Genomic DNA, 19,971 nt, shown 5'->3' with positions numbered 1-19,971 from the left:
AAGACGTTGATGAAAAAAACTGAAGAAGACACAAATAAATGGAAAGATATTTCATGCTCATAGAATGGAAGAATTAATATTGTTAAAACGTCCATACTACCCAAAGCAATCTACAGATTCAGTGCAATCCCTATCAAAATTCCAGTAGCATTTTCCACAGAACTAAACCTCGAATAGCCAGAGCAATCTTGAGAAAGAAGAACAAAGCTGGACGTGTCACGCTTCCTGATTTCAAACTATATTACAAAGCTGTAGTAATCAAAACACTATGGTGTTGGCATAAAAGCAGACACATAGATCAGTGGAACAGAATAGAGAGGTCAGGAAAAAATCCACCATATATAGTCAATTAATTTACAATAGAAGAGCCAAGAATATACAATGAGGAAAAGACAGCCTCTTCAATAAATGGTATTGGGAAGACTGGAAAGCCACATGCAAAAGAATGAAATTAGACTACTGTCTTACATCATGTACAAAAATTAACTCAAAATAGAGTAAAGATGTGAATGTAAGACCTGGTATCATAAAACTCCCAGAAGAAAACATAGGCAGTAAGCTCCTTGACACTGGTCTTAGCAATGATTTTTTGGATTTGATACCAAAAGCAAAGTCAAGAAAAGCAAAAAATAAACAAGTGAGACTACATCAAACTAAAAAGCTTCTGCGCAGCAAAGGAAACCATCAACTAAATAAAAAGGCAATCTGCGAAATGGGAGAAAATATTTTCAAATCATATATCTGATGAGGGGTGAAATCCGAAATATAAAAAGCTCATAGAACTCAATAGCAAAAAAAAAAATCAATTAGAAAATGAGCAGAGAATTGGAATAGACATTTTTCCAAAGAAGACATACAGATGGCCAACAAGTGCATGAAATTGCTCAGTATCACTGATCATCAGGGAAATGCAAAGCAAAACCATAGTAAGATGTCACTTCACCTGTTACAATGGCTGTTATCAAAAAGACCAGAGATTACAAGTGTTGGTGGGGATGTGGAGAAAAGAGAACCCCTCTGCCCTGTTGCTGGGAATGTAAATTGCTGCAGCTACTATGGAAAACAGTACGGAGGTTCCTCAAAAAATTAAAAATAGAACTACCATATTATCCAGCAATTCCACTTCTGGGTATTTATCTGAAGGAAACGAAAATGCTAACTCAAAAAGATATCTCCACCCCCAAGCTTATTGCAGCATTATTTACATTAGCCACGACATAGAAACAACCTAAGTGTCTATCAAAGGATGAATGGATAAAGATACACACACACACACACACACACACACACACACACAATGGAATATTATTCAGACATAAAAAAGAAGGAAATCTTCCCATTTGTGACTACATGGATGAACCCTGAGGACATTATGCTAAGTGAAATAAGTCAGGCAGAAAGACAAATACCCTATGATCTTACTTATATGTGGAATCTAAAAAAAACAAAACCTTGAACTCATATAAACAAAGAACAGATAGGGAGTTGGCAAAATGGGTGAAAGTGGTCAAAAGGTACAAACTTCCAGTTATAAAATAAATAAGTCTTGGGGATGTAATGTACAACGTGGTGACTATAGTTAATAATACTGTATTGTATATTTGAAAGTTGGTAAGAGAGTAGATCTTGAAAGTTCTTATCACAGAAAAAAATATTTGTAACTTCACGTGGTGATACACGTTAACTAGACTTAATGTGGTGATTATTTCTCAATATATACATATATCAAATCATTATGTTGTATACCGGAAACTAATATTCTGTTACAGGTCAATTACATCTCAATTTAAAAAAAAGAAAGATTTTGGAAGCTACAAATGGGGAGTCATCAAGTATACATAGATACTTCCCCTACGTCCCTTTCCTGGGTGCTTCATGGTCTCTCACCTCTGCTTTATAACCCATGCCCATTTTCTCTGTGGGTAGGCTAGCTTTCTCCGTTTCTCATGCAGCTGGCAGAACATGGCTACTACAACCCCACAGAGCCTCCATGTCCAAAAGCTCAACAGGATCTAACTACAGTATGTCCTAATTCCAGATTACCAAAAGAGCAAATATTGCCCTAATTTGGCTTACACCTGGCCCAATCTGCTGTGGCTCAGATGGCCTGTACTCATCATCATGGAGCACTGGAAAAGACTGCGAGAAGAGAGTATTATTTAAGCAGACAGACTGCCTCTACTAGATGGGTGGTCAGTTCGACCTATAATAAAAGATTGCTATTAATTTAAATCTATTCTCCAATAATGAAGTCTTTACATGCATTGCCATGGGACAAAAGGAAACTACAAATAATAGCAAAGATGTCCAGCTTTTTGCAGAAAACATTTTAAAATGTTTTAATTTCCCCCAATCTTCAAAATATCAAGAAGCAGGACAAGTGCTAAGAATGCAAAATGAAGCAATGTTGTTAACATTGTAGTTTTGATTACGAGATTGAAAATTAAGAGTTAGTTCCCTTGAGCACCGAACAGAAATAATCATCAAACCATCCTAAATTTACTTGTCTATGTTCCATTCAACAATTTATTGACAATAGGTTACTAGTGATATTGTCCCTTGCTCAAGCCAAGTAAGCTCAGAATTGAGGTTTATGTTGCCTGAGAATTTAGCCACCTAAGGGCAAACCTTGAGCTGACAAGAGTGCAGTATTCTACTATGATAATAATTCTAAAATGCCAACTGGTAAGGAAATTAAAAAGAGAAGTAAATCAGTTTGGGAAGATAAAAAAGTTGTGAAGATGAATGGTGGTGATGGTTGCACAACAGTGTAAATATACTTAATGCCACTGCGCTGTATACTTAAAAATAGTTAAAATGGTACATTGTATGTTATGTATAATTTACCACAATAAAAAGAAGTCATATAGAAAAAAGCATTAAATGAGAGGACCAAAATATTACAATAATAATAAGACAAATAGAGAAAACTATGTTTGTTTTTTCTGGCATAGATTGCTTTTACCTCCAAGTATCAAAATTTTAATAAATCAGATCCTGTGATACACTTCACATTGAAAATCTAAAGAGATAACAAGCCATTTTATGGATACATCAACAGTTTGTACAGCCAAGCATTATTCCTGCTGAGAGAAAAAGCAGAGCTATCTGAAGAGTTGTTTTTTCTAAGACTTAATCATATATATTGATGTCTCTACAAAATAAGAAAATTTCATTATGCATTTATAAAGTTGTGGTATTGAACAGGGTAAAAATGATTACAATAAATTTTCTGTTTATATTGTAATTGATTTTTTTTTTTTTTTCTGAAGAAGACTTGCCCTGAGCTAACATCTGTGCCAATCTTCTTCTATTTTGTACATGGGTTGCTGCCACAGCATGGCTGCCAGTGAGTGGTGTAGCTCTGGGCGCGGGAACTGAACTCAGGCCGCTGAAGCAGAGCATGCAGAACTTAACCACTAGGCCATGGGGCTGGCCCCATAATTGAATATTTTAATATCCTAACACAAAGCAAATTTACAACATCTTTGTTGCCTTTGGGCAAATATTAGTTTAATTAGTCAATTACAATTTGAATGTCAAAATTCTGAATGGTCTTTTCTCCTGAATAATTTAATTATAAAACTTTTAAAAATTGAAAGTTTGGAGGCCGGCTCTGTGGCTGAGTGGTTAAGTTCGCGGGCTCTCCACTGCAACGGCCCAGGGTTCGGATGCTGGGTGCGGACATGGCACCGCTCGTCAGGCCACGTTGAGGCGGCATCCCACATCCCACAACTAGAAGGACCTGCAACTAAGATATACAACTGTGTACAGGGGGCGTTTGGGGAGATAAAGCAGGGAAAAAAAAAAAAAAGATTGGCAACGAGTTGTTAGCCCAGGTGCCAAAAAAAAAAAAATTGAAAGTTTGTATTACAAGTCTTTTAAAGAGAATTTCACTGATGTGTTTTATTTTAAATAGATTCCAATTTATTGTGCCTAAAGAATGGAATAGCAAATATAGACCCGTATGCATTCATCTTGCTGGAACAGGAGATCATGTAAGGCTTTATTATAACCCTTTAATCCCTAGTTTGTTAACATACTGTCCTTAACAGATGTGGTGATTATATTCTTTAAGTATGTCATCTCTTCTTTCCTTAGCATTACTGGAGACGACGAACACTAATGGCTCGTCCTATGATTAAAGAAGCCCGAATGGCTTCCTTGTTGTTAGAAAACCCTTATTATATCCTTTTGTGATACCTAGAAATCTTTTCTCTTTTATAGATTTAGTCATCAAAAAGAATGATAGTAATCAACTTTTCTAAACCAGTTAAATTTAGTCATCAGTTCAGAAAATACTTAAGAAGTAAGTGAAAAGTTGTTTCATGCCTTTTAAAAACCAATGTAAGGATTGTGCTTCTGTAATATAATAAGATAAAGAGTACTTATATTTCTTGTGAGACTTATGCTGGATTTTAATATTAATAAGTCAAATGTTTGCTATTAGGGAAATCCTCATGTTTTAAATGCATTTATATTTAAGTATCAGTTGAGGTTTAGAACAGTTCTTAACTTGATTTTCAAGATGACGTCAGACAATTCCCAGAAGAAGAAAAGAAACTGATGCACAGATATAAAGAAATATTCAACGTTGCTGGTAATAAGAGAAATGTAAAGTTAAAGCAACAATTACTGAAGATTTAAAAAATAAAACACAATAGTCATTGAGGCTGTTGTGAAATGGCCTCATCTTATTACTGATGACTGTGAAATCAGTTTAACCCTTTGGGAAAGCATTTTTATCGTATGTATCAGGAGCCTTAAAAAATCCCATATCCTGGGGCCGGCCTGGTGGCACAGCAGTTAAGTGCACACGTTCCACTTGCGTGGCCCGGGGTTTGCAGGTTCGGATCCCAGGTGCAGACATGGCACCACTTGGCAAAAGCCATGCTGTGGTAGGCATCCCACGTATAAAGTAGAGGAAGATGGGCATGGATGTTAGCTCAGGGCCAGTCTTCCTCAGCAAAAAGAGGAGGATTGGCAGTAGTTAGTTCAGGGCTAATCTTCCTCAATAAAAAAAATAGTCACATTTAAAAAAAAAATCTCATATCCCTTGACAGAGTGATTTTGGGAATTTTATTTACTTATTCTGGGAAATTTAGTCCAAGGATAAAATACTAAGAAAAGAAAAAATGATAGAAAAGGAAACAGATGTTTTATAGCTTTATAGTAGTAAAACATTAGAAATATCTTGAATGTCTAACAATAGAAAAATGGTTGAGTAAATTGTGGTTCATAATACAGTCATGCACAGCATAACGATATTTCAGTCAATGACAGACCACATATGTGATGGTGGTGCCATAGGATTAGTACCATATAGCCTAGGTGTGTAGTAGGCTATACCATTTAGGTTTGTGCAAGTGCACTCTATGATGTTCCCAACGATGAAATCACCTAAGGTCACATTTCTCAGAATGTATCCCTGTCATTAAGTGATGCATGACTGTATTGGAATATTATGCAATTTGTTGTGTTATGTTTATTGCTCTACCACTTACTACCTGTATAACCTTGGCCTGTTACTTAACCTTTTAGTATCTCATTTTTTTCATTGGTAAATGCAAATAATCTCTTAGGTTATTCAGAGTATTAAATAGTTAATACTGTCTAGGGTACTGCCTGGTGAATAACAAGCATTCAGTAAACTTTAAAAGTTTATTATTATTAAAAAGTTTACAATAATGTATGAAAAGTATTTATAATGCAAAAATTGGATATAAAAGTCTAGGTATGACATAGTTATGCAAAAAACCTAAAAATGGAAAGTCCATTAGAAAGCTGTGCATAAAGAAAAATACTGGAAAGAAATATACCAAAATATTAATATGGTTATCTGTACATAAAGTAGTTTTTCTTCTAATATGCTTTTCTGTATTTTCTATAATAAACATATAAATGTAAAGAAACAAACCAATCAACTGCATTTTAAAATTAAATTGAAAATTGCACAACCCTGTGACTATACTAAAAACATTAAATTGTACACTTTAAATGTGTATTGTATGGTATGTGATTATATCTCAGTGAAGCTGTTCAAAAAAAAGAAAAAAATTAAGTTGAAAAACCTAAGAATTTCTAAACAGCCTATTTGAGATAACTAGAAAATAGTTATTTCAGTATTAAATTGTCTTCAAATTTAACTACTTTGGTTAAGTTAATGTATTTTGAGACACAGAGTATATTTAATTATTTTAAAACTTTCTCTTTGACCCACATTCTTAAATGGCTGCAGGAAACCCAAGGACCAAGTGTAAGTATGTGTCACCTTCATTTTTATACCAAATTTTCAGCAATATTAAAATTTTGGTAAGCATTTCTAAGTTTAATATCCAAGTGTTATTGGGGGAAGAAATTCTGTTATAAAACTGTAGTAGGAATGTTGACTTAAATTTTTATTTTAAGCTTTTTGTATTTTCTATTTTTTCTTTCTTCCTTTTTTTTTCTGAGGGAGATTCACCCTGAGCTAACAACTGTTGCCAATCTTTCTCTTTTTGCTTGAGGAATATTGTCCCTGAGCTAACATCTGTGCTAATTTTCCTCTGTTTTGTATGTGGGTCACTGCCACAGCATGGCTGCCAGTGAGTTGTGTGGGCCTGCGCCCAGGAACTGAACCCAGGCTGCTGAAGTGGAGCTCACTGAACTTAACCACTAGGCCACTGGGCTAGCCTCAAGCTTTTTGTATTTTAAATGTCTGATAAACAGATAAATAAATTTAAATAGGCTAGCTGAAGACATATTTTATTCGTAAAACTATAACTGAAGAAAATGTTTTCCTTTTTAAAGTACATTTACTTTGTGAAATTAAGCAATACTCTTTTTATTCTTGCAATGCATAGTATAATCTGAAGATAAACTTCCTCTTTCTGGGCTTTTAAAATGATGAACTTTGAAGGCATTTTTTTTGCATTTCCATAATCTGTGTTGTGTTTGGTTTGAGTTCATTCAGTAAATATTTGACTCTAGACACTGGGAAGACAGCAACAATAAGACAAAGCCCTTACTTTCATAGAGTTTGTATTCTAGTATAGGAGATAGATAAAAATAAATAAGATAATTTTAGATATTTATCAATACCATGATAAAAATAAAGCGAGGCAATGGGATAAAGAGTAATAGAGGGCAGGGGGGCCGGCCCACTGGCGCAGCAGTTAAGTTCGCACGTTCCGCTTCTCGGTAGCCTAGGGTTCACCGGTTCGGATCCCAGGTGCGGACATGGCACTGCTTGGCAAAAGCCATGCTGTGGTAGGCGTCCCACGTATAAAGTAGAGGAAAATGGGCATGGATATTAGCTCAGAGCCAGTCTTCCTCAGCAAAAAGAGGAGGATTGGCAGTAGTTAGCTCAGGGCTAATCTTCCTCAAAACAGAGGAAAAAAAACGTAATACAGGGCAGATGCAGGGTTGGAGCAGTGTTAGATATGAGGACATGATATAATGAGAAAGAGCCACCAAAGTGAAGACCTGGAGGAAGATCAGCCTTAGTGAAGGAAGAATAAATGAAAAAGCCCGACGTAAGCACCAGGTGTGAGAGTAGGACAAGACGAGATCAGAAAGTAGGAGATTACGAAGAGCTACCATGCTTTGAATTTTACTGTAAGTGCAGTGGACAACCACTGGGGGATTTTAAGCACAGGAGTGATCTGATTTAATGTTTTTCAAGGCTTGTTTTGGCTTACTGGGGCAAGAGTAGCAGCAGAGAAATCAAATAGGAAGCTATTGCAATAATGCAGGGAAAAAAAGAGCGACTTTAAGGTGGGGGCAGTGGAGATGGAAGGAAGTTCCAATGGATTTGAGATATAATTTAGAAGTTGAAATGATAAGACTTTTTGTTAAAATCGACATTGTTGGTAGGAAATCAAAAGTTCTGACTTGGACATGTTAAATTTGTGATGTCTGTTAGACCTGCAAGTGAAGAAGTTAAGTAAGGAGTTGGAAAATGCTGGAAAGGTAGATTTAGAAGTGACATGTTCTCTACGGTCATGATGAAAGTGGGGTGCGGTGGGGGCAAACCTATATCCTATGAAAGATAGTTTATAATAAACTTGGTGAAACCTTGTGAAAAATTAAAGCTAAATAGTTGAAGAATTTTTACTCTAGAACCAAGCTCTGAATTCAGAACTAGGTGTGTCATTTTTACCCTGTCTATAGGTGATTAAAAACCAAAGAGTTTGAGTTGTGGGAGGCAGCATGGGTTTAGTAGAAAGACTCTGACTTTGGAGTCATACAGACATAGGTTGGAATTGTAATTTGCCATTTACTAATTGTATGACCTGGGCCTCTTAAATAATAGTTACCTCATTTATAAGAGTGACTACTATATAACTTCTTCCATGCAGAATTGTTGTGAGAATTATAATGTTTATAAAATATCCTATCACATATTATGTACCCAAGAAATAAAATAATGCTCCAATATATTCGATTTTTCTCACATAATTCATCATCAGTAAGAAATGGCTTGCAATTTAAATAATAAACAATTCTCTGTCTCTCTCTTTTTTAAAGCCATCTTAAGCCTATTTTCATCAAACGTGCTTAAACAATTTGAGACAGGGTCCATCATTATAAATAACCACTGTCCCAGAACCTCACATCAGTAACTTCTATATAAAGGAGCAAACTGAGGTGAACCTAAGAACTCAAACTTCCGTACCAGGCCAAAATAAATAATCAGGGGAATTATGTGATCATAAAGAGAAAATTAGAATGAGGACAGGAAACAAATATAAGGATAAATGGGCTTTTTTTTTTTTAATGAAGCCATGAGTATGATCTATTTTGACAAATGATAGCATAGTTTCCATAAAGAGAAACCCTGCCTTAAGGACCTAGAACTCCGAGAGGTTGTGGTGTAGGACCCTGGACATAGCTCTTTTGGAGCCATAATTCTGTTCTTCACAACTTGGCATTCCTATGGCACCTGGTTCTTTGCACATAATTATTCCGTGTAGGCATATAATAAATAACCATTGATAAAATGAATTTTTTACACTTTGACAAAGTTTCATCCAGTATGATGGTTGTATTCATGCAATTATTATGTGAGTATGTCTTTATATGAATTAAATTTTGAAAAATAGATTCTAGCTTGGTCCCTTTAGTAATAAATATTATTTTTTACCATTATCTAGGAGCGCTTCTGGGATCAAAAAGATGTATTTAAGTACATCTTTATAAGGAAATGTACTTATATGTAAAATCAGTTTCTAAAAACAAAAAATTCCAGTTGAATTGGTCTTTATTTAAATTAATCAAAATGTTGAATAAAATAAAGAATTATTTTCCAATATTTTATTTTATTCATAAATTGTGTATTTTGTGAAAGTAAGCAATATACTTAAGATTTCAGTAATACATGAGCATAGTATTAGGTTAAATTCTTTTACATTGCTTTTAAAAAATTTTTAGGCTTTAAATTCTATGGTAACAGTTTCTTTCTATGGGGGGACAACTATAAATTTGTCTTTCCTTATATCAATGGTGGTGATTTAAAACTAAAAATTTGCAGTATAAAAATACTATGTTCCCATAAATATTTTAAGTTTTTTTTCACTGCTATCAAATAAATAAGATATTCTTTTCTGGACTTTAAAATAGTTAAATAGTTGAAATTCAATGAAGATTATATGCTATAAAGCAGATGTAACTTTTTAAAAATAAATTTTAGGTGATTAATATGTAGAACAATGTTTGCAGCCCTTTAATTCCATTAGTTTATTCCAGTTTTACTTAGCTATCTGGTTCTTTAAAAGAAAAACATCAAGTCTGACTGCCTTTTGTAAATTTGCATATATTAAAATGTAAATACAGAAAATAAGTAATTTTCTCTTTTGTTTTGTGAGGCTAGAAGATCCAGCTTAAAAAACGTATCTGACCTCTTTGTGATGGGAGGAGCTCTTGTTTTGGAATCTGCAGCGCTCTTGCACTGGCTAGAGAGGGAGGGTTATGGCCCTCTAGGAATGACTGGAATATCCATGGGAGGACATGTAAGCCTTTTCATTTCACCTGATATTTAATTGTGGTTATGTTTATAAGATCTGGGGAATCTAGTTACTTTAAAAATTCATTTTGGGTACAGAATTAATTTTACTTTTGGTGAAAGCAGAAATAGATTCTAAACTTACATTCCACTTATGAAGTGATGATATTTTTTGTATGATTTGTGTAAACATTGATTGTATTACTTACTCCACAGTTATATCTCAGGTATTGGATTATATTTTTTAAAAGTTGATTATAAAACTTAACTTTTCAAGTCTCAAATATGAATGCCTTATTTTGCTGTTAAATTGGTGAAGATAGCTAATGTGGAAAATACTTTTCATTTATCTCTTATCGCTATCCCCACTATCACCAACCTATTCTACCTTTGTCTTCTAGAGTATACTAAAATGGCCTCCTAATTGGTTTCTCTGCTCTAGTCTTTTCTCTCATTAATCTTTTTCCTAACAGTTTTTCTCTACCCTATAATTAGAGTGATCCTCCCAAATCTGATCTCTGCTCTCTCCTGCTTAAAACCTGCCAGAGGCTTGCTGTTGCACTGGCTCTAGCTATGCTAGGTGTTGGCCTCCTTCTAGTGCCCCCGCATTCCCTTCACCTAGTCAAGTAACAGCTTGCCCTTCAGGTTCCACTTTAGAGCTAACTTCCTATGAGAAGCTCTTCCTTACTCCCAGCCTTAAGCCAGACTATACTTCATCTCTCCTTAGTACTTATTTCACTGTACTATGACTACTTGTTCAGCAGTCTGTTTTCTCCATGAAGCAGTAGGTTCAGTGAGGGCCAGTAATATGCTCTGATTCATTACCTGGACATATTAGTCACTCAGTACATTAAAAAAAAAATACATATATATATAGTAGCAAAATATATATCATATACATATATATATATATATAGTTTTCTGTAAGTCATTTGAATTATAAAATTAAGTTGAAAAACTTACTTAAATTCAGAGCAACTATCAAAGAGTGAAACTGATAAAATTAGCTTCAAAAACTTACTCAAATTCAAAAAAACTACCAGACAGTGCAACTGAAGAGTGGAAAAGGATTTATATTCCTACCTAGTAATATTTCCATTGTTATGACCTATGTTCAGGTCTTCTAACTTGGCCTTCTTATCATTTTAGCTTCCTTGAATCACTTCTTCACTTCAATGCCACTCCTTTGTTGAGGCCTCTTTATTAATTCCTCGTTTTCTCCAGAACAAAGGGACCTCTAATCTGATCCTGATCAATCTTTCCAGCTCTTTCTGTCTCCCCAACCCTGTCGACCACATGTGCCCTATTGACCAGCCAAACTGAAGTATATTGGCTCCTCCTCCCCTACCAGCCAATTGCTTTCTATCTTGCCTTTGATCATACTGTCTTTTCTATATGGAAGAGAAGACCTTATCTTTCATTTTCCCTAAAAGACTCAGCCTTCTCTGATTCCTCTAGCCACAAATAAACATTTCCCTTCTCTAAACACACACGTTACATTATTTTATATCAGTTGTATAACCTACTTTGTAGTTCACCAAATTCTTGGCATCTTTCCGTCACCCTCAGAGGTCCGCGATTTTATAGTTGTGATATTGCTGTACTGAGCTAGTCACTCAGGTAATGAGTGTGCTTAGCGTGCTGCCCCGCATCGACACCTCAGCATGTTTGCTCTGTATTTGCCCAGTAGAAGTAGCTCTCTGTGAAGAGTCTTGAGGTTACTTAAAATTTTCTAATATATTTTATTGCTTTCTAAGGGGGAAGTTCTATGTCATTGTTTAATTTATGATTTGGGGAGTTTAAGAGGTTGTTAGACATTCTCATGAGTGTTTAGAGACTTTGTGTTCATCTCTTATCTCAACAACTACTATACAAACTACTACATTTATTAAATATTTTGCGTTTTAATGAATAGAAACTTTAAACAGCAGCTCTCTAACTGACTGTGTCAACATGTTACAGATGGCTTCCTTAGCGGTATCCAACTGGCCTAAGCCCATGCCATTGATTCCATGTCTGTCTTGGTCCACAGCATCTGGGGTCTTCACTACGGTAATTTAATTGCAATTAATACATACAGAGCTATATATAATTAAAAGTAATTTGGGGGGAGGGTTTCCAAAACCACCCCCAGGTTTGGTGATTCACTTAGAAGAAATCACAGGACTCACCAAATAGTTGTCCTCATGACGAAAACATATTACAGCAAAAGGATACAATGCAAAATCAGCAAAGGTAAAAGGCGCATGGGGCAAAGTTTAGAGGAAACCAGGCACAAGCTTTCAGTGGAGTCTCACAGGAGGTGTTTAATTCCTCCAGCAATGAGTTGTGACATTATATGTGAAGTGTTGTCCATCAGTGAAACTCTTTTGAGCCTAGGAGCCCAGGGTTTTATGAGAGTCACTCACTTAGGCACCCTCTGCCTAGCATGTACCAAAATTCCAGAAGGAAAGCAGGTGTTCAGCAGAAGTGACATTGTTTGTACAGGCAATTTAGGCAGAGTGACCCACTTTATCATTTAGGAAGTTTTATATCAGAGTAAAGAACTAGTCAAGATTCCAGACACTAGTTGAGGGCCAGTCTTACAAGCAGAACTTTCTAAAGATAGGAAATCTCAAGCCTGCTATGTTAACTCTTTTCTGCACAGTAATAATAATAAAATTATTGGACAAAATGCTTTATGGTGTGATTTGATCTAAATTTGATTCATTATTTCAGGGCGTGCTGAGTAAATCAATTAATTGGAGGGAGCTGGAAAAGCAGTATTATACACAGACAGTTTATGAGGAAGAAATTATTCACATGCTTGAATATTGTGGAGTAAGTATTGTTAATTTCTGCATCACACTGGGGAAAAAAGTTGTGTTTAAAGATTCAAATTTTTTAAAAATTGCAGATATTTTAAAAAGCAGTACTATTTTTTACTTTTTAAAATTCTTCATTTTAAGATAAAATAAAAGTACAGAAAATCATGCAAAGCAAATGAACGGTTTACTACATTTATTAAATCGCTAACGCATTTGTAATACATCAAGAATAGAACTTGACCACCCAACCCAGAAACTACTTCCATGTGTCCTAATCAAAAGGCCCTCCTCCCCTACTGTTAGTTATCATTATCCTGACTATTAGACCAATTACTTCCTTCTGTCTTTAAAGTAATTTTATTGTCCAAACCTGCATCCCTAGACACTACAGTTCTTTTATTTGATGTGTCTTTTAACCTATAAGTTCCCTTTGAGCCCTTTCTTTTCCTTATCATTTATATGTTGAAGAACTTGGGCTACTTACCTGTAGTTTCTCACAGTCTAGGTTTTTCTGATTGCATTGTCCTGGTACAGGTTAGCATGTTCCTCCTGCTGTATATTGCCTGCAAATGGGCAGCTAGGTCTGGAGACTTGATTAAACTCAGTTTTTATTTCTTTGGTAAGAGCATAGGAAGCATTTTATATTATACGATGTTTCTTTTTTTTCCTTTTATTCAGACAGATTCTTTCAAAATGGGGAAAGAGTTCGTGAAACGCTTCCCAAGCAGTGAAGACAAGCTAACTAACCTTAATCTGGTGTCTAGAACTTTAAATTTAGATATGATGGACCAAGTTATGTCCCCAAAACCTGCTGAGTGCCATAAATCTAGTAAAACATCTATCAGTGCCACATCAGAAGGACTCTTGTTGCAAGATACCTCTAAGATGGAGTGCTTCAATCAAACGCTTTCAACCAACAAAAGTAGTTATATGAGTTGCAATCCTCAGTCACACCACCTACTCAGTAAAGAACAAAGAAGAAACAATCTTCAGAAGGAATCTTTAATATTTATGAAAGGAGTCATGGATGAATGTACTCATGTAGCAAATTTTTCAGGTACTAATTTTTACATGAAATTGAGAATATTTGCTGATGTGTAAATATTTGTGAAATATTCTTGAGGATGGTTTACAAGATAATTTCATATTTTCAAGAGTATATTTATTTTTTGCTCCAGAATGTATTTTCCAAGGTAAGTCGGTTATTTAAATGTATCATATTTTATCCATGAAAATCTAAGACCATCTTATTAATTCATTTAAAAACATTGAATTTTTTAACTTCTTTAAAATATTCATCTTATTGTATTAGAGATATGATATTGTGGTATATTATAGTTGATTTTAATAATCTGAAAAGTTTTTGTTTGACAAATGTTTCACTTACTGCATTGTATGATGTATTTTATTTTCTAATACAATTAATAGTATTCATATAAAAATCTTAGAGCTTTTTAAAAGTATATGTGTTTCATTTTTAAAAATCCTATACCTAGTTCCAGTTGACCCAAGCCTCATTATAGTGGTGCAAGCCAAAGAAGATGCCTATATTCCACGAACAGGAGTTAGAAGTCTACAAGAAATTTGGCCTGGTTGTGAAATCCGATATCTAGAAGGGGGTCATATTAGTGCTTATCTTTTTAAACAAGGACTATTCAGGTAAGATGATTTGTCTAAGCATCTGTGTGTTTTTTTGCTTCAACAAATATAAAAGATTGGGTCTTTTTATTGTACATTTTAGTCCTCTTATTTCCTCCCTCCTTCCCTCACTTCTCACATCGTGGTACTCTTTCCTATCTTGTCCCTTTATTTTCTTTTTCTTCTGGAGAACTAGGAAATCGTATATAATAGGCATGCTTTCCTGTGTGGTTTTACCCTCTTTAAATATTAATGTCTAGGTATTTTAGGGTGGAGGGAGGGACAACAGGGTTTGCAAAACTTCCTGTGGTTCATCATGAGGTCTTCACTCCACTCTGATGTTTTTCTCTCAGAATGGCCTGAGCATCTGTGGATTAATCTAGCAGTGTTTTTCAGTAGCAAGTGAATATTAAACCTTAAATGAGAAGTGAAATATTGGTTTTAATATTAATAACCGTATATGACTCCAGTATTGGTTAGAACTTATAAAAACTTTTATGCTATAACTCTAGTTTTTTTAATATCCTGCATTATTTCTACTTTTATTCAAATTTGATGGTAAAAGGTATCATTGGCATATATTTATCATTAATGATTAAATAAATTAGATCACATAAAGTGCTTAGATCAGTGCCCTACGCATAAGTGTTCCAAAACTGCCAGCTGGATAGCTATATAATAGAAGAATTGTGTGTCTATATGTTTGACATGTTTTAGCTCTTTTTAGTCTAACAAATAATTCTTTGTATGTTATTACTTATTTAGTTCAACTTATAGACGTCACCTTTTTGAGAGACAGACTAATTCTTTAAGTCTGTAATGTCTTGAAGCACGTAGTAAACCTTTTTTTATAATATGATCTTTTAAAAGCTATCCACTCAGCATTTGAGTTATAACAGTCACCTTGTTAGTTGGTGAATCAGCAGACCTACCCAATACTCAAGTGACCTTCGGGCACAGCAAAACTAAAACAAAAAACAAACAAAAATTCTGAGTACTTAGCGCTGCTAGGATTGCTCCAGAAGAGTCTAAAGTTCTGTTAGGCTGCTTTAGTAAATCAGAATCAGATTTCTTTTACTCTGGTATATCTAAGTGGGAGTGTAGCTGAGAGGCATTAGGAAGAATAGATATAATCAAAGTCAGGTGTAAAAGTCAAAAATGCTAATTTGAAGGCTTCATTTGAGAAAGAGATGAATGTTAGTTATTACCATTTGCCAGGTACTAGAGCGATTGCTTCATATGTAATTGTCCCCTTTAAACAGAAATACGGGGAACAAAAAGATTAAATAACCTGCTCAGGTGGAGTCACTACTAAGCTATTTGGCCTCTCTTCGTCCCCACCAGTGACTTCAAAACCTAACAGAGTTTAGATGACACTGGGATAGTAGAATTTTAAAAAATTCAGTCTTTTCACTTACCAGATGTAAAACTAAAACAAGCCACTCCTTTATGTACTCTAATATTTTGTGTTGTTATTTAGAACTTATTGGTAATACAAGTGAGTAAGAGACTATTGAGATGATTTAAAAGGCACACGTATACCTCTCCTAACCCTCTTCATACCACGTACACAAGCCCAGATTACCACTTTAGACATCAGCAGATAAAAGAAATCCAGGTTCATTCTACCAGAGCAAGCACCCAGGACTAACTCTGGGGGAAAAAACTATCCAATGGACAGACACCTCAGGGCCCTCTCTCCCTCTCAGCTGCCCTCAAAACAAAATCTCTTTGTGTTTACACCAACACGCAAATGTCTGTCTGTGATTTGTTTCCCTTCTTATTGTTTGTTACATTTTACAAGGGACAAATTTTTGAGCCAAATGAATATAAGTGTGATGGAAAGCTATGTCTTCCAGACATATTGGAAATCTTAATCTGCTAGCAGGCTGCCAGTTTTAAAGATAATCTTAATATCTTTTTAAGGATGTGGGGAAATACTTAGTCAAACAAGTAGGATACAAAATTAATATGATCGCGTAGTAATGATTTATAGACATATGCATGTGAAAAAAAGCCCGGAGGAAATATATGAAAAGATTAATAGTAGATACCTTAGAGTGATGGGATTATGACTATTTTCCTTTCTATATTTTTGGATTTTCTGAATATTCTACAATGAAAATGTATTTTGCAATAGGAAAAAAACAAAGTAAGGTTTAAAAATAATATCTTATGGACCTGGGTCAGGTCAATTTGACTCTTCCGTCCCAATTAAAATATTAAAATACCTAGTGAAGTTAATGTAGGAAACTAAGCATTTAGATTTTCAGTTGCTAGGAACATGTTTTTTGCAAACAAAAAGCATCTCTATCATAATCTATGAAATAAATTGAATACTACATTTTGAAAAGTTATGAAAAGTTAATTTTCAACAAGTGACTAAATAAAAAGAAACTATTTCCTTTTTCTTTTATTTTATATATTATACATATATATATATATACATATTATATAAATTCTAGGGCACAAAAAAGTGCTTCACAGCAAAAGATGGTGCTTCTGAACCCATCATCAACCGGTTGGAAGCACGTTTGAGGTTTTCCGGTAGTGGTGAAGTTACATGGATCAAACACCCAGGCACCTGCCTCTTTCACAGCTGTTTGGAGAGGAGGTCAGGTTGCAAGGCACAGGTAATTTTGGAAATAACTTATAGGAAATGTACTGTCTGTCCCCCTTTTCTGCTAATTACTTGTAATTTTTCTTTCGTATTTAATTTTAGACGAGCCATCTATGATGCATTTGAACGCTTTCTCCATAAATATGCTAATTAGTTGGATCACTGTACGTAACCAGTGCGGCCATCATGTTTCTTACGAAGGGAGTTTCATCGTTTGATGATGTGAAGACCAAGCAGACAGCTCTGTAGATCAATTTAGTCTGGAATCCAGTGTCACAGATCAGTCAACTACAATCTTTAAATACCTTTCAATAACTTTAAACCAATATTTGGATGAAATAATGTAGAGGTATTTTGTTATTGTTTGTGGGAATCCCATATATTCGATATCTAGTCCGTTGTTACTATTTATGAAAACTTTAAATTTTTAATAATGAATAATTTATTAATTTAAAATAAATTTATTCATAGAAACCCTATTTGTTTTTAAAGAACTACTAAACTGAACTGTTTTTAATACATCAGCCTGTATTATAAATCCTTATATGATATTTCTACTATTGATTTGAGAAACATGTTTCTTTCTTTTATGGATCCATAGTGAATTTATAATCTTATTTTAACTTTAGTTTTCTGCCGTGGAAATACATTTAATGTGTAAAATCAGTTTTAACTTTGAATTCTAAAAAATCCTGATTGCTTCATACTTAAGTACTTTTAATAATTAAAATAAATGTGGGAATGCAGATGAGATGCATAAGACGTGGCTAAACTTCAAAGCTTTGCCAAATATTAGGTTAGAAAAAAATGCCACACATATTTCTCCTACTTACAAAGTTTCAATCCATGAAAAATGGAAATAATGAAAGACTTATTGCATTAATTGATAGATACTGTGTCTTAACATTTTCTTGTACATCTACTTTGGGTTTGCTAAATTAGGGCAAGTACTTAACAACTTTGGCTTTTTAATTCCAGAAGTTAATGGCCACAAATGTCCCATATAAACTTTGTTTTACAGAAAAGATATAATAACTACTGACTTTTTAAATTGCATGATTATATGGCTAGATTTGGTGCTTTGTTTTTATGTTAAACTCTCAAGCTGAGAGCAAAAATGTTTTCAAAAGTAGAAAATATTTTTGGGTATTGTGTCAAGGTTTGGGATAAACATATTTGAGTTTTATTTATTTGAAATCTGTGTTACCAATGGATTATTTTAAAATATGTATTCCTAGTCTAGTAAGGATATTTGAATTATAATGTACCTTTGTAGCCTTTTTAAAGGCTATTTTATTTGTCTCTCTAATGCCTCCACCACCTTAATTTTTAAAAACTATTAATGTGAAGTCATTGATAGCATACAAAGTCGTCAATTCTGTAAAACTCCTTTGGCATAACAAACCAACATAGTTACAGCCATTGGAGCTATAGCAATTTTACACGTTCAGACTATAATCTTTACTTTTCACACAAACTATGAAACGTAGTAAAGTTCTTCAACAAAAGACCCTTTAAAAATAAAGTTTATTGTCAACTGAGTTACAAGTAGTTTCCTATGTATGTAGTGAGGCAAATGATTGAATGCTTTCTGACCAATGACTTTAGTAAAACCAATACTTTATTTTTCTATAAATATTTCTTACTAAGCAATAATGTACTATGGTGTGTGACTTTCTATTTGTAAAAGAATGAAATTTCATTTTAATGAACTCTTAGGCATAACTAATTTTTCCCAAACAAATGTGAAAGAAGATATTTTAAAAATTTCATCTCTTAACCAAATGTTTTAAGAATATATCCATGCAAGTACTTAAATTGATTGGTTCAAAGTGCAAAATACTTTTTCTTAAAGTTTTTTTAATCCACTCCCTCCAAAATAGTGGCTTGAGCTTTAAAAAAAAATAGATAGTTGGATGGATGGATGGATGGAGACAACAAACATATTCAGAGAAGTGCTTCTGCCATTTTGAGGATTGGGTACAGAAATTCATTTAGGCCAGAGTTACAAACTGGCTGTTGAAACAGGCCAGCTTGGCCCATAGTTATTTTATTTGTGTGCATAATACTTCAAAATATTTTGAATTTGTAAAGTGTTTAGATTGGGCATGCATTCACCAGTTTGCCACAGTCCACTGGACTTTCTCTTGCACCAGACTACTTCACTATTTTGTGTTTCCTACCTAGCAGTGAAGACATCTGAGTTTGAGACCCCTGATTTAGATCTGTGGTTAGAAAAAGTTTCTGAATTTCATGATTTGCTGTTGTAATTACTATTAAATCATTTTAACATAGGCATTTTAGATTGTTTCTTATGAATGTAATCTTTTAATGTGGTGCTTTCTCTTGTAAAGAATATTGAATTGTTAAGACTAACGAAAATTTTTAAAATGATTTCCAAATATTTTATACTTCACAATAAAAATCTATTTTAAAAGTTAATTATTTTTATTTTCAAGAGGTATCATTCTAAATACAGAAAACACGTCACATTTGACTAATGTATCCAAACTTGAACTGAGTATGTGTTCCTCCTTAGTTATATTATGACCCAAACAAGGTAAGGCAGAAATAAGCAAGGGCGGCTCTAGCACAACAGTATTCAGTATTTACAACAAGGGCCAGATTTCCCCCAAATATGTATGATCTCAGGGAAGCCAGCACTCTGACAAACTAGTTATCTGAATGTTGTATAACTTACTATTGGGTATGTTTACATTTATACTAGTAAATGTACTGCAAACAATTAAAATCTAGAGATAAGAACTTAGCTATATAGGACTCAGCCGGACTGGGAAGGGGGGTTCTGGGCAGAGGCTGCTATAGAAACTGGGTTTAGAAATACTGTAAGGAAAGGTTATGGCAGATGAAACCAAGGGAAAAGAGGTATATTTTGACCATTTTGCAGGAGTAGAGGAATATTC

The 19,971-nt window shown here is 34.2% G+C and overlaps 1 protein-coding gene across 18 annotated transcripts in view; it reads left to right on the top strand.

Annotated features, from left to right (window-relative positions):
- The window catches only part of ABHD18 (abhydrolase domain containing 18), a 37,848-nt gene extending 18,359 nt beyond the window's left edge, over nt 1-19,489 (top strand). For 3 of the 18 annotated variants that reach the window (XR_011537191.1, XR_011537192.1, XR_011537193.1), the window contains exons 5-14: nt 3,920-3,998; nt 4,102-4,188; nt 6,231-6,256; nt 9,851-9,989; nt 11,945-12,034; nt 12,701-12,802; nt 13,468-13,846; nt 14,286-14,448; nt 16,893-17,060; nt 17,150-19,489. Coding sequence is in view for 11 of the 18 variants with exons in the window: in XM_070609114.1 (XP_070465215.1) it covers nt 3,920-3,998; nt 4,102-4,188; nt 6,231-6,256; nt 9,851-9,989; nt 11,945-12,034; nt 12,701-12,802; nt 13,468-13,846; nt 14,286-14,448; nt 17,150-17,201 (1,117 nt within the window). In the remaining 7 variants the exon portion in view is untranslated. Of the gene's footprint in view, nt 1-3,919; nt 3,999-4,101; nt 4,310-4,532; nt 4,601-6,230; nt 6,313-9,845; nt 9,990-11,944; nt 12,035-12,700; nt 12,803-13,467; nt 13,847-14,285; nt 14,453-16,892; nt 17,061-17,149 lie in introns of those variants that run through there. The other 15 variants (XM_070609119.1, XM_070609118.1, XM_070609120.1 and 12 more) reach the window with 11 other exon arrangements.
- The last annotated feature ends 482 nt before the right edge of the window (nt 19,490-19,971 follow it).

Source organism: Equus przewalskii, chromosome 2, assembly GCF_037783145.1.
Source record: "Equus przewalskii isolate Varuska chromosome 2, EquPr2, whole genome shotgun sequence".
Lineage (NCBI taxonomy): Eukaryota > Metazoa > Chordata > Mammalia > Perissodactyla > Equidae > Equus > Equus przewalskii.
This window is presented reverse-complemented; position numbering and strand designations above follow the sequence as displayed.